Here is a 13,178-nt window from a genome sequence, read left to right on the forward strand (position 1 = left end):
ACTTAAACTAAACCGGGGAAATGAGAAAGGACCGAGCTGGGAATTAACACATTAATGATTCAAATACATATCATCCTGCTTATTAATACCATGAGGCTGGACGGAAGATTGTTAACATGAACCGGAACCGAAATTTTCAATGGTTCACTTCAATAAAGACATGCAAATTCAACCAATCACCGAACTCTATCTGTACTTGGATTTTCGACTCCGGGTCACCAAATAGGCATCCAATCAAATGAATGAGGGGAAAATCCCTATTTTAGGAACTAAGGAAATACGAGACTGCGAAAAGATAAATGACTGACTGTACTCACCTCCGGACCTGACATTCCAACTTCTTCAAACGCGCGAAGTCGTTCCATATTAGAACCGATATGATCTTGAAGTTCAGTTAATTGCTGTCTTTTAGCTCCGATATCCTCCAACACCTGTGACAGTTCTTTTTGGGCATTGTCGCGTTTGAACTCGCATAACATCCAATCGGTTCTATAAATGAAAGTAAGACGAAATCGTGACATGAAAATGATTGGTTGGTTATGAATTACAGTTTAAGCCTACATTGGTTCAACAAGGCAAGAACCATTTGAACTCAAGTTATGACTGTCTTTCTGGGTTTGAAAGGGTAAAGACCATGTGTCAAGAAAAAGTCTATTTTGAATTTCTAGTCACTTCACAATTTCGGCCAAGTGGTATGTTTAGCCACCTAATATACATAGGTACATGAATTTTCAGTTTGAATTTGAACTATTCCTGGAACCAAAAATACATCATGTACTTTTGCTGGAACTGAATACAGTAACCAGTACTGGCATTCAAATAAAACATAATGCACTGTTAAAGCTTCGAGTCACTTGAAAATTCTAGGATACTATATATGTGCATTACAATTTTAAATGAAAGGAAATTGCCAATATATGAGCGCGTCATGTGTACGGGAGATAGGAGGGGGAACTTCAAGAGGCCCCTTGAACGGATGTACGGCATTCAGTAACATATGCCGCTTTAATATGCAATATACGTTCAGCTCATTCGTCAACCGTGTGAAATTTGCAAATGTCGCAGTCGTCACAGTCGATCGAGCAAAGCGTATGAACTCGGGAGATATAGGAGATACATCACCGGAGAAAAATTGAAATATTCGCCGTGTATCGATCACGATCTACTGAAAAAAGTCGCTTAGCAGACGGCATATGAATATTGCATGTGATAGATAGTATTAGTTACCGCACGACGGGGTTATCTTCAAATTGAATTAACTAAGGACAGCCAGCAGCGAGAGAGAGAACGATGACACCGAGCAAAATAAAGAAGTCAGTGTCAGAAGAGAACAATAAAAACAATGATTCATATCTTTGAGTAATGGAACACTTTTTCAGTCAGCAGATATTCTTATACTTGTATACAGCAGTGATAGATATAGGGGGTCCAGGGAGCCTTTTACCAAAATAACATTTCATCAACGTGGTTAAAGAAAGTAATACAAACAGTGGCAAATTATTGCTGGCCATTTTGTTTTTTGGTTTAGAATCATTCTATGAGATTTTCCCTGAGATTTTTCTTTTTCATGAAAAATTTTGAGAGAGTAGTTTTGCTTGTTGAGTCCAAAGATGGAATAGAGTCATTCAAGCTAAAAATCTGGTTCTATTTCCGAGTCTCAACTGCTCGACTGGTCCCTGGATATTAAAACACTGTGGCATACAACAATTATTGATATATTAACAACAGGGAATTGATGAAAATTGATGGATTTTATAATTCAAACAGTTAGAACCAGCTGGAATAATATGAGTCGAACCATCTGTTGTTGCTAGCTCAACAATGGAGACCTAACGATTTTCTATAAAACGCCCGAACGAGGGTCGCGACTGTTACTAGTCATTTCCAGATGAAATTATGTTCGTTTCTTGCAGGAAATAAAACATGTCCACACAAGAACGCACTGATTCCGAGTTAAGTCAATTAATATTCTCGGTAAGGGGGCATGAAAAATATTTATAGTCGGTTCGTGTGAAAACTATCCATTAATATGGCGCTGCGACGATCTATAAACGCTTCATAAATGCATTACGACAATATCCCGTAGTGACGTATGCGAGGACCTTCTCTTAGCCATACATCATACATCAGACTGAGGGGCGCAGACAAAACTTACCGAATACTTTCAGATTTCGACCGGCTGTCGTGTGTCTGTTTGTCTAATTGTTTGATGTCGGCTTCTGCCTGTTTCACCGTGTCTTCTAACGCGCGGATTTCGTTCAGCAGTTTCTAGAAAATGAAGGAAATGAAATCGAAATGATGAAAACCGTCAGATCCCTCTACAATTATCTCTCTACCCCCGATACCGAGGTTTAAAAATTCATCATATTATCTACATATTGTCTTGTGTAATCATTCTAACAGCCCACACAGCCCCTGACAGGAACAGTATCAAATCCCTTGGAAATAATTGCCGGATTAACTCATCCTGCTGTCTTTTGTATCGAGACATTTTTTGAAATAGGTAGCTACTGATAAAAGGATCAATACACGCGCGACAGCGACTGACGCTAGCTACGTTTTAAGCTACATTGTTACCGCGACTATTATCAGAGGAAATGAAAATGCCAAAACGAAAACGAATCCGATTTATTCTCTCATATTCCCCGAGGTTTCGGGATATAGATCCCGCAATCATCGCGTCGAGAAAAAGTGCAACCATCTTCCAAAAGCACTTTCCTAGATAGATTTGTATCTTTCTCCTACTAGAATCTGCTTAGATCAATAGAAATTGAACAATGTCTAAATATAGCGTGTGCAGGTGAACACTGATGTGCACATTTGAGAATATAATCAAAGGCTTTTCACTAATCAAACAACGTTTTATGGATGAAATGTCTTCGCTTGCAGCCGCAGCAGTTCGCTTTGAAATACAAAGTGTAATGTTGGTCTCTTTTTAAAACTAATTTGCCCTTTATAATCATAATTTACCTGTTTATCTTCTTTAGTCGCTCTGATGCTCTCCTGGAGAACTTCCAACTCAGCGATTTTGTCTTTCAATTCTTTATCCTGCAGATACGAAGGAAATTATCAAGCTAACAATACATACGCAATGCTTTTTAAAAGCGTCCCCGGACAATTTAATCTTTTGATGAATGTAAACAAATTTCACCGATCTGCTTCCGCCGATGCGTGCGCTCGTTACGAGATGATCTCAAGTGAAAATTGAAAATATCACCAAAGCCGGAATCAATAGCGTACGAAATATGAATTCCAGCACATCTAATAATCAAAAGAATAGCAGAGCTCTTCACATGAAATGCCGTCTCACCATTTTTTCCAAATAAAGAGAATGAATACTTCGAAACAAGCTCGTTTTACATATACGTCTTAAATCCCTAGACAAACACAACAAGCCTCGACAAACCATCAAATATTTGCCGAAGCCGACGAAAAAAAACGCGTTCGTAAAAAACGAAAAATCTAGCTCAGGGGTCTTATTGCCTTATTCATTCAGGGAATGCAGTGTAGAACGTAGATGACGTATGAAAGCCGGTGTTTGCAATGAATGGTTTAGATGGAATGATGCCCGATGTTTTTGCGTCAGACGGACACAAAAACGCCGTGAGTTAATGAAAAATCGCTTTTCATCCGACTCTCGGCGAACGCGTCAGTCATATCAGAGAGTTAATTATTCAGGCATTATTCAACGAAATTATTACCGCCGTTCCCATGATCAATCGCGTTATTTGGTAACGTTTTCGATGATATGACTACGACGACGACGCGGCCGCCAATTTTATCCGTTGTTGTTGTCTGTCGCATTATTTATTCATGAATTAGAATTTCGACCGACTATCGACGATGTATTGACGGCAGTAATTTCAGCTCGATCACGTCTCGTCGAAGTTACACGCGATGTTTCTCAGCGTTAGATAATTGTTATGGTAAATAAAACTACGTAGTTTGGTGATGTGCACTAAAACCGCGCGCTATACGTCAGATGAATTGAGCTAAAACGTTGAATTTTTACGATATTTTCGAGAGAAAATCTCGGAAGCATTCGAAATTACACCGCCTGGGATTAGAAAAGAAATCCCAATCGGGATTAAAATTCCAGGTGTCTTTCGAACATCCGCGACTATAAAACGATTTATAAATTTCACATGAAATTAATATTATATGAAAGACGTTGTACTAGCATCGTTCATCAGGTAGAACCTTTCAAAATATATTGTGCCTAAGCTATTGCGCAGTTAGCATTTTAAATGTGGCTGCAAAACGAAATTCAGGCTGCAACTGAGGATTAGACAGTGAATTTCAAACCCAAAAGATATAATGAAGTAGCTGAAGTTATTCTATTCAGCCACAGCACCTTTTTCTGTTCACTTGAAAAACTGTGAATTACTCAAAGAATCAAATAAAATGGCACTTACAAACATTTCATCAGTACGTTGCACCTCTATTGAGTGATGACAGTGATCGCATCCAGCATTGTTCAAGCGTTCCATACTCCTGGTATTACGATCACGATTCCGCGGTGGTTTAGGCGACGCGCGCCCGGCCGAGGCTCGTGCCGGACTCGCCGACCGGCGGCCATTACGCGGAGGTGAAGTGGTCGGTTGATTTCCCGATAACGGCGACGCCATGAGTCGCATTTTTCGTTCCCGCTCCATTTCGCGTTGGATGAGTTTCGAAGCGCGTTTGATTTCTTGCGTGTTTTCTTTGATGTCTTCATCTTGTGATTCCGGTTCGGGATGGCTGTATCTGAAATTTGAAACCAATCAACATATTGAATCAATACAACCAGACAAACTGAAATGCGCACAATTTTAGCCACAAATTTTCTCTCATTACATTACCAATGTCATCGGATACTACGTTAAGGTCTACAGGTCTAAGCCGGTAAGATCTTGAAGATTTTAGAGCTCAGGTAATCAAACATTGGTCATAACAAAAGAAAACTAAAAGCTAGACAGGATGGGGAGATGGGCAATTTTTCTAACATGCAATCCCAAAGTGTACAACCGAGTCCGTCTGACATGGTTTTCTAATGCATATAGATTCTCTTCTATGATAAATGTCATGTCGTCATTTTTGTTTATGGAAAACACGAGAAGCGTTTTTCATAATTTAAAACGCCGAGACTAGAGAGAAAAGAGATTTCATCGTTAATGGATTTGTGTAGGAAGAAGTTTATGGAGAGCAGCCTACGCTCTCGCTCTGCGCGACGTGTATCTAATGTCCTAGGTCGCCGCGATGAATAAGGATCGTCTTATAATCGTAATACGAGGTGGAAAAGTTGCAAGAAACGAAATCTGGCACCGAAGAAGCTACAATTACACGGCGACGACGACGACGTCCACACGGTGTCTACATGAAACTTACTCGTTTCATTTTCCGATGTAACGCGTCGGTGGGTTTTCATAGCGGGGGAAAATTTCAATAGATGTTTTCAGTAAAGGAATTGCGGCGTGCTGTTACCGGTATCAATGGCGACAGACTCGAGAGTTGATTGATCGCCGAGCCTAAAGAATAACGTCCGCCGCGGCGTTATTGGCATTTTATGAGATCGTGAATTTTCATTTGGCGCCGATTGAATTCGAATACGAACCGGAACCGCGCTAATCCCACTTAGAGAATGCGCCAATTTTCTCGACGCCAAAGAAATGATTTCATTTCGGCGATAAAAATCATCCGGATATTCATTCACTATTGTATTATATAATGAACCCCTAGTTTGCTTTTCTTTCATCTATTTGTCTTCTAACTGATTCTATTTCATATTTTCCCTTAGTTTGTATCACTTCTGATTCACTTGGTTTAGTCTCTGTTCCGGATTGTATTTACCTTTTACAATTTCCATTGTAACTCACGGTATTCCCGAAGATGACTAGTTGAAACGTCGCATAAACTACTAGCTTCGGACTTTATATTACTTCGTGATTATTAACTGCGGGATTCTCTATATATCATCGAGACGAGAGCTGCGAAGTCGTCGGACGAACACGTTAAGTTCATCCCAATTTAATTAAAAGATAGCGATTAAAATTCGTAACTTCGAGGACCGAAGATTGACGACGTTTGAACAGTAGACGGTTGGTTGCGGGCGATCCGATCGTGAGAACGCGACCGTCTGTTGTCACAGTTCCCGATGCCGGCATCCGAAGATTTGTTTCGAAATATTTACGCTCAGTGATCGTGAATGCGTTAACCGCAAATTTAAAACAAACATTATAATTCTCGAGAATATTCGAGGCGAATATCGAACTGAACGCTTTCAAGTAGTTATGGTCGATACTCGGATTGCGATGATTGATTTAAGCTACTGACTCCGATTGATGAAGAATGGAACTGGCAAGGATGTCCGCGTGCTCGAGAAATTCAATCATTTACCAATTAGGTGAGAGAGAATATTGGACGAATGATAATTTCTAGATTGCGCGTTATGTACGGAATGATGAAATGGAGATGGAGTTCAATGATATAACAACAATATCAATTTCATCCACTCGTTATGATATCCACATAGGACTAATACAACACATAAGGCACGACAAGGTTGCAAAATTTGGCAGACCATCGTTGGACCAGGCCAGAGTAAAATTTTAGCACAGGCCAAAATTATTGCGTGTGAATTGCAACTGGTTCCTGATTTGACTCTGAGTTTGTTTTAGAATTGTTTAGTGCCAAGTGAGTGGTTTATATGTGAACGCGCTCTCTAGTTAGGCTTGGGCCAAATTTGACTCGGGCTTGATAAATGCCAATCAATAATAGAAATAAGACGTTTGGGCCGGGCAAAATCTTCTCCATGTGATCGCAGCTATATAAGCCATGATCACATGGAGAAAATTTGGTCCAGATGAGGCCCGGTTCAAATTAGGTCTGCACAAAATTAGAGAGCACGTTCACGCATAAACTTCACACTCAATACTAAAAAATGCCTCGACAAAGCAAGTGAGTCACCTCCAAAACCTGTTGCATATCAGATGAAATAATTCATCCTGTGCAAATTTTGGCTCAAGCCTGGTCTGATGTTTTGGTTGGGCCAAACAGGCATGGGCCCATTTGGTACCTGTGTGAACCAGTTGACCTCAGCCTAGATTGGTACAGACCAAAAACGCTTGCGTGAACGAGCTGATATCAATTTCACTCGCTATGACATCTATGGGACTAATACATTACGCATACATCACTAACTAACATTCAAGTTTTTCATAATCAATTACGAATCATGAATTTCTTTCCCAATTTGACATTGAGAGATCATCAAGAATTTTGAAATTATGTCGACGAAACAAAAGCAAAAACAGATATGTACCTGTTTTAGATCAATGAATTCTATAAATCCAGGTAGACAAGTTGATTCTTAATCCATTCAAGTCCTGAACTTTCATGCCAAATCGCACCTCAGTTCATTGAATGTTACATGAAAAATGTCGCGATAAATGACCGGCTTCATTTGCGATACGCACGAGGGGCTAATTATTACTAAATCAATCAATACGAAATGATCTTTAGAGGAGAAGACGCCTACAGGGCGAAGTGTCGCTCTGGCGCGAACAGGTAAGCGTTATTTGACAGGACAATCATGCAGTACTATACACGAGAGGACAGTTAAGATAGTACTAAACGGTAATCCATGCAGCAACAGTTAAAGTACCTTGTTTAATGAACGTAGATACACGGTTATATGGTTGCGGTGTTGGTGCGGCGGAGTGGTCCAAAAGCTCAAGGGACACTGGGGGGGCACGGAGCACAAGGGCAGCAAACATGAGACATCGACAGGACGACCAGCTACCTTAACGACGTAGAATTTTCGATATCGTAATCATCGTCGTCGTCCTCTTCGACGCTGCCGATAGTTTGACCGGCGTTCTGAGCGACGGTTTGTAACCACTGACTCAGCATCGTTCTGTCGACCTCTTCGTCTTCGAGCACGTCGTCCGAGCCGGATTCCGTCGATTCCCATTCTTCGCGTAACGATTCCAGACGACAGTCCTGCAACGCCAGACGCTCGGTGACCGATACGTACGAGTCTTTGCGGTCTCGTCCGCCGGTCGGTTCTTCGGCTTCTTCTTCCTCCTCGACCGTGCTCGTCATAATCGAACTCTCGGAACTCGCCGTGAACCCGAACGGTATTTTATGTTCGTTGAAAGCGAGACGTTCGGTGACCGACTGTCCGGCTTCTCCGTTCTCTTCGTCTTCTTCGTCGACCGTTTCCGAAAACGAATTCTTCTCCATGCTACCGTCCAAACTGAAACTAACGTCGATCACTTCCATTTTCGAAAGAAGGGTCAGCGAACCGCGCCGCGCGGCCGTACTCGGGGCGACCGGTGGTTTATTTTCGCACGAAGCCGACTGACTGACCGTCCGCCTCATCGGCGCGCGGTCCGCCGCTTTCGACCGATACTGCCAGTGTACGAGCTTAGCATCTTTCGTCGGTTGCGTTTCTCGTTCGTCGTCGGTCGGACTCGAATTCGAATTGATTACTTTCGGTTTGACGTCGTATTGTTCTTTTGGTATATCAGCGCTAGCAATACGAGCATCATCGTCGTCAATAACACCTTCATCCGTAGACCGAGCGATGTCGCAATCGGTCTGTTCTATTTCGTTGGGGATGTCGATACTTTCGGGAGGCGTATTCGAGTAATCTTGTATTTCGATAGACACGTTGCCACATTGCATAACTATATGGTCATCGTCTATACTGTTGGCGTTCCAGCAATCGTCGTCAATACTCTCGTCTTGCGTACGCCTCGGCCACGAGTGATCGACGCTTTCGTCGCGCGTATCGTCGGTGCACCACGGCGGCCGAGACTGGCCCCCGCTGCCGCTCGACTGATGCGAAACGCTCGTCGAATGTTCGTGAAACGCGGCGAGAACGTCCTCTAAATTCTCGTCGATCGACGTCTGACTGAACGACTCGAAGAACGATTCGAGCGAATGATTCAACGATTCCATATCCGGATAATCGGACGCGATGTCGTGCATCAGACGTTGTCGACTGTCCGAATCGATCGAAATATTCTGGAACAAGTCCGTCACGATTTTCTTCGCGACCGGATTCTTTTCGAGGCTACCCTGGCTGTTATTACTCATTCCAAATAATTGACTAAGTTTCGGTCCGATACGAGCAGCCATTTGACTGTTCGAAACGCGTCGATTCGCGTCGTCTTCCGGACATTCCACCGAAATACTCGGCGTTATTTTCGTCTTATCGTCGCCGTTTTTCGCCTCGTCGTCGGAATTCGAGCGATTATTACCGGCTGCCTCCATTTGTTGGCGAATTTCGGCTCGTCGAGCCGCCTCGCGGAATTGTTTCTCGATTTCATGCTCGAGATCGCACGCGTCCGGCTGCGATTCGAGACTCGTGATGCATTGTTGCCTCAATAAACTGCTACGTCGTCGACGTAATGCCGAAGGAGGCGGCGATTCCGCTTCTTCGTCGCTCATTTTCTTTTCTTTTACGTAAACGACGATTTTTTTTTCTACTTACGGATTTCTATTCAGCGACGGGTCCGATAACTCCTCCTCTTTTGATTCGCGAAATCCTCGAGTCCTTTTTCCATCAACGAAATCCGGCGCCGTAAGCAGCACCGTGTACCGGAGCAGCGTACCAGTCACTAACGTCCCGAATTAATTTCACCGTAGTCGAAGTTTCCGGCTGAACGTTTGACGGCGGGTTATATCGCGAATAGATCCTTCAAACAACTTAGAAAAAAGCTTCGGCGAACGCAAGAGATGATGATTGTTTGTACAGATCACCAGTTTTACGAGAGAGAATGACGACCCTCTCTCTCTCTCCTATCGATGTTAAGTATTGATGTCAACTGCGCGCGTGTGTGTTTATGAGTGAGTGAATGCGCGATAAAGTTGACAAGCTGATTTCCGAAGCTGCAGTAACGCACCTTTCGCGCGCGCCTGATCGCTCGGTGGTGAACGCGAGAGTTAATGCGGCGCGCGATGATTGCCTGGGTGTGTCGATACGTCTGTCTCTACGAAACGGTGCAACAATCAATAGCGTTTATCCACCAAAGCGAATCATCCAAATCCACAGGTAATCATTGCGACTTATTGTCCGTCTGATTAAAACCGTAATCAAACCCCCGTTTCGTTCACGGCAGGTGTGATGGGTTCGGAAGGGACACCAAATCAAAACTAATCAGACCAAATCTACCAATCAAATAAATGACAGGGACAATCCCTACTTTTAGAAAAAGAAAAAAATACAGAACTGAATACATCCATATTTCAGTTTTTACCGCAGACCAAAGTTACACAGTTACCATATTTCCACAAGATAATTCTGACAACCTCCCGTAAATACCATCTGCATTGTCTTGTCATCGTCATGGTAACAGTTAACTATATGATAAATACGTCTTGAGTATATTCTGGTAATTTTCCGCGACAACCCCTCCACCCCCGGTCAGATCAGACAATGGTGACAATGCACGTAAGCGACCGCGTAGTCGCACAAATATGACAGATGAAGACAGAGGCTGTGATATTCACGGTAATCTGGCAGGCATCGAAGATGATTACACGATGATTACACGAGTATCAGAATGGTAACCACTGATAAAAATCGATAACTCACCATCACTGAGTGAACTGAAAGCAGTCAGCACTTCTCACAGGTAAATGACACAAGAAACTTGTCTGAAATAGCACTTGTATTTCACTGCGCGCGCGATTTAACTAATAAACTTAGTCAACAGCGCCAAACGCCGGTCTCATCATACGCGACGATACCCGACAAATAAGATCGAATCATTGGCGCTCGTTTACCATCGGAGAGAGAGGGAGAGAGAGAGAGAGAGAGAGAGAGAGGAGGCTGGCGTAATTCATCTAGAAACAATGACAATGATTGCCAACGAAACGACTTTAAATGAACCATTAATTCTACAACTAAGACTCGCAAATCGCATCTAATTCATCAGCTGTAAATCCCGCAGAATTGACTACGGTGCCCCCGCTGTATTCTGTTGAGTTTATATAATCATTTGTCATTCAGCCTAATTTTCTTTCTTAAGTTACGACCTCAACTATTGTCATTATGAACGAAGATGATTAATATCAGGCAGGTAAGCCGATAAAAATGTCTTTTTAATGGCGGCTCGACTTCCTCGCGACGAAATCATCTCTACTTAGTAAAAGCAGATAGGATTTGAAGGATGATTTGTGTACGGATCAGTCTCAAATTCATCATTTCATTGGCCTGAGTCATTCGTGAGTGGTTCGCCTAATAAAATACCTACTATCACATATCACATTAGGTGTCTAATAGTTGTTCATTTCCTGAGGGTTGCCAACCGACGATGAGAATTTTATTACTCGCTGACTTATTGGCCGTCGCCGGCGTTCGAAACTATCGGAATAAGCACCTCATTTTTCTAGCAGGTCACACGAACAGCCGTAGATCACGTGGATTGAATGCCTGACATTCGCGCTTCATCATTAACCGAACAGCTCTGACGAAATTATGTGTCAATTTGCTACTTTTGGCACCTGTGACTCCTACTTCATCATCACTCCGCGGGCATAGTGAAATATTTTGTCGTCTTCGCAGTTTTCCCAGCACCGATAAACGAGTACAGACTGAAACGCGAGTAGAGCTCGCTTTACAGACGCAAATAGAACTAGAAAATGACCGATTTGTAGAAAATGTTCGATTGAAATTTATACAAAAAAATTCTTCTCGAGAAAATATGTAAAAAGGTTATTCATTTGAGCAATTATATAAAGCACGCAGCAGTTGAAGTACCCTGGTTACTGTAGAGTCTAGAAGCGACGACGCGATTATTTGAATATTCGATGTTTATTGGAACGAGTTCATTGAGCAATGGTTCGGTTTGAGTTTCCCTCGTGCTACGGCGCGTGACTTCATTCTCAGCTTCGTGACATTGAGTCGACTTATCGCAGACGAGATACAAATTCGGGTTCGAAAGCAGCCAACTTTCGAGGTCATGGTCGAAACTAATCGGAAACAACGGCGACAGACGTCCGTCGTCGATCTGTAGACCAATATCCGAGCTTCGCTTTTCATCTACAGCCTCCGACGACGACGCAGGACCGACCTCGTTACCGACGTTTCCCCACGCGTCGCAATTTAGAAAACCTGAATCATATTTCCTCGTTGTCCGCTGCGATGACGACGCATCGTCGATGCTATCATTTTGGTTGTCTAACTGGTCCATTTCGATGACGGTGACCGGAGAAAGCGGACTCGGCGATGTCGATAAACCGGACGGCGAGATGCTGAGGGCGCCGATCGATAAAGAACGCGCGTGCAGCGTATCGGGTAGAATTGTCGACTGTTGAGCCGGAACGACGGCCAAATTCCGCTGCAAACAGATTTCCTGCAGCTCGACGCTCGAACTCGTCTGCTCGCGCAGTTGATTCCTTTCGACGATAATCGACGGAATCGAAGAAAATGGAAAGCACAATTTCTTCACGTCGTCAGTCGACATTTCGTCGTCGCCTTCGACGACGTCGGGTATTTTTTTTTCCACCTCATCTAACGTCGAATGAGCTTCGCGAATCGCGGCGTTCAAATGGCCGCCGTAAGAACGGTGCCTTTCGCGATCAAAGCCGTTCGTTTTCAACAGTTTTCCGTTTCTTCTTCTCGAATAACTATCATTACTCTCGCTCGACGATAGATCGCTTTCCAGTTGGTAGTGCATTTTTTCGCTTCGGCTTTCGCTGTCCTCTTCGCTGAGCGTGTCGAGATACAGAGGCAGCGAGTTCTGTCGGTGACCGCTGAATTGTTGACGCCTGTTACACTTGGAATCGGTGCCGACGTGTAGAATCGACGCTTGTCGCTCGAGTATTGATTTCAGCTGTTCGATGCTGTCCTGTTTATCGATCGACGACGATTGAGTACTATCGACGCTCTGGTCGCCGTCTCCTCTCAAGGCGAGACTGTCTTTATGAAACGACATGATCGTCGCCGATCGTTGGAATTTGCCGCGTCTATGGGAATTATGGCGACTGTGCACGTCGATCGCGTGCAGCAAGTCGGAACTCGGTTTCGAATTACGTTTCGATAGTTCGTAGTTTTTCAACGACGGCTTTTTGCGAAGTCGCAACGCCGCCATTTCTTGCTCGAGCATCGCGATCGCGTCGGCCTGGTGGTGGTGGAACTGATGGTTCCTCTGCTGCGTTCTGTCGAGTCGTCCGGCTTGAACTTTCTC

At 43.4% G+C, this 13,178-nt stretch overlaps 1 protein-coding gene across 1 annotated transcript in view; it reads right to left on the reverse strand.

Moving 5' to 3' along the window:
- Nucleotides 1-13,178, reverse strand: part of LOC141898264 (uncharacterized) — a 44,943-nt gene that overhangs the window by 14,501 nt on the left and 17,264 nt on the right. Inside the window, exons 6-9 of the mRNA XM_074784093.1 lie at nt 4,416-4,746; nt 2,971-3,048; nt 2,156-2,268; nt 318-489 (exon numbers count right to left, since the gene is read on the reverse strand). Coding sequence (XP_074640194.1) covers nt 318-489; nt 2,156-2,268; nt 2,971-3,048; nt 4,416-4,746 — 694 coding nt within the window. The remainder of the gene's footprint in view (nt 1-317; nt 490-2,155; nt 2,269-2,970; nt 3,049-4,415; nt 4,747-13,178) is intronic.

This window comes from Tubulanus polymorphus, chromosome 2 (genome assembly GCF_964204645.1).
Source record: "Tubulanus polymorphus chromosome 2, tnTubPoly1.2, whole genome shotgun sequence".
NCBI classification, from domain to species: Eukaryota; Metazoa; Nemertea; class Palaeonemertea; order Tubulaniformes; family Tubulanidae; genus Tubulanus; species Tubulanus polymorphus.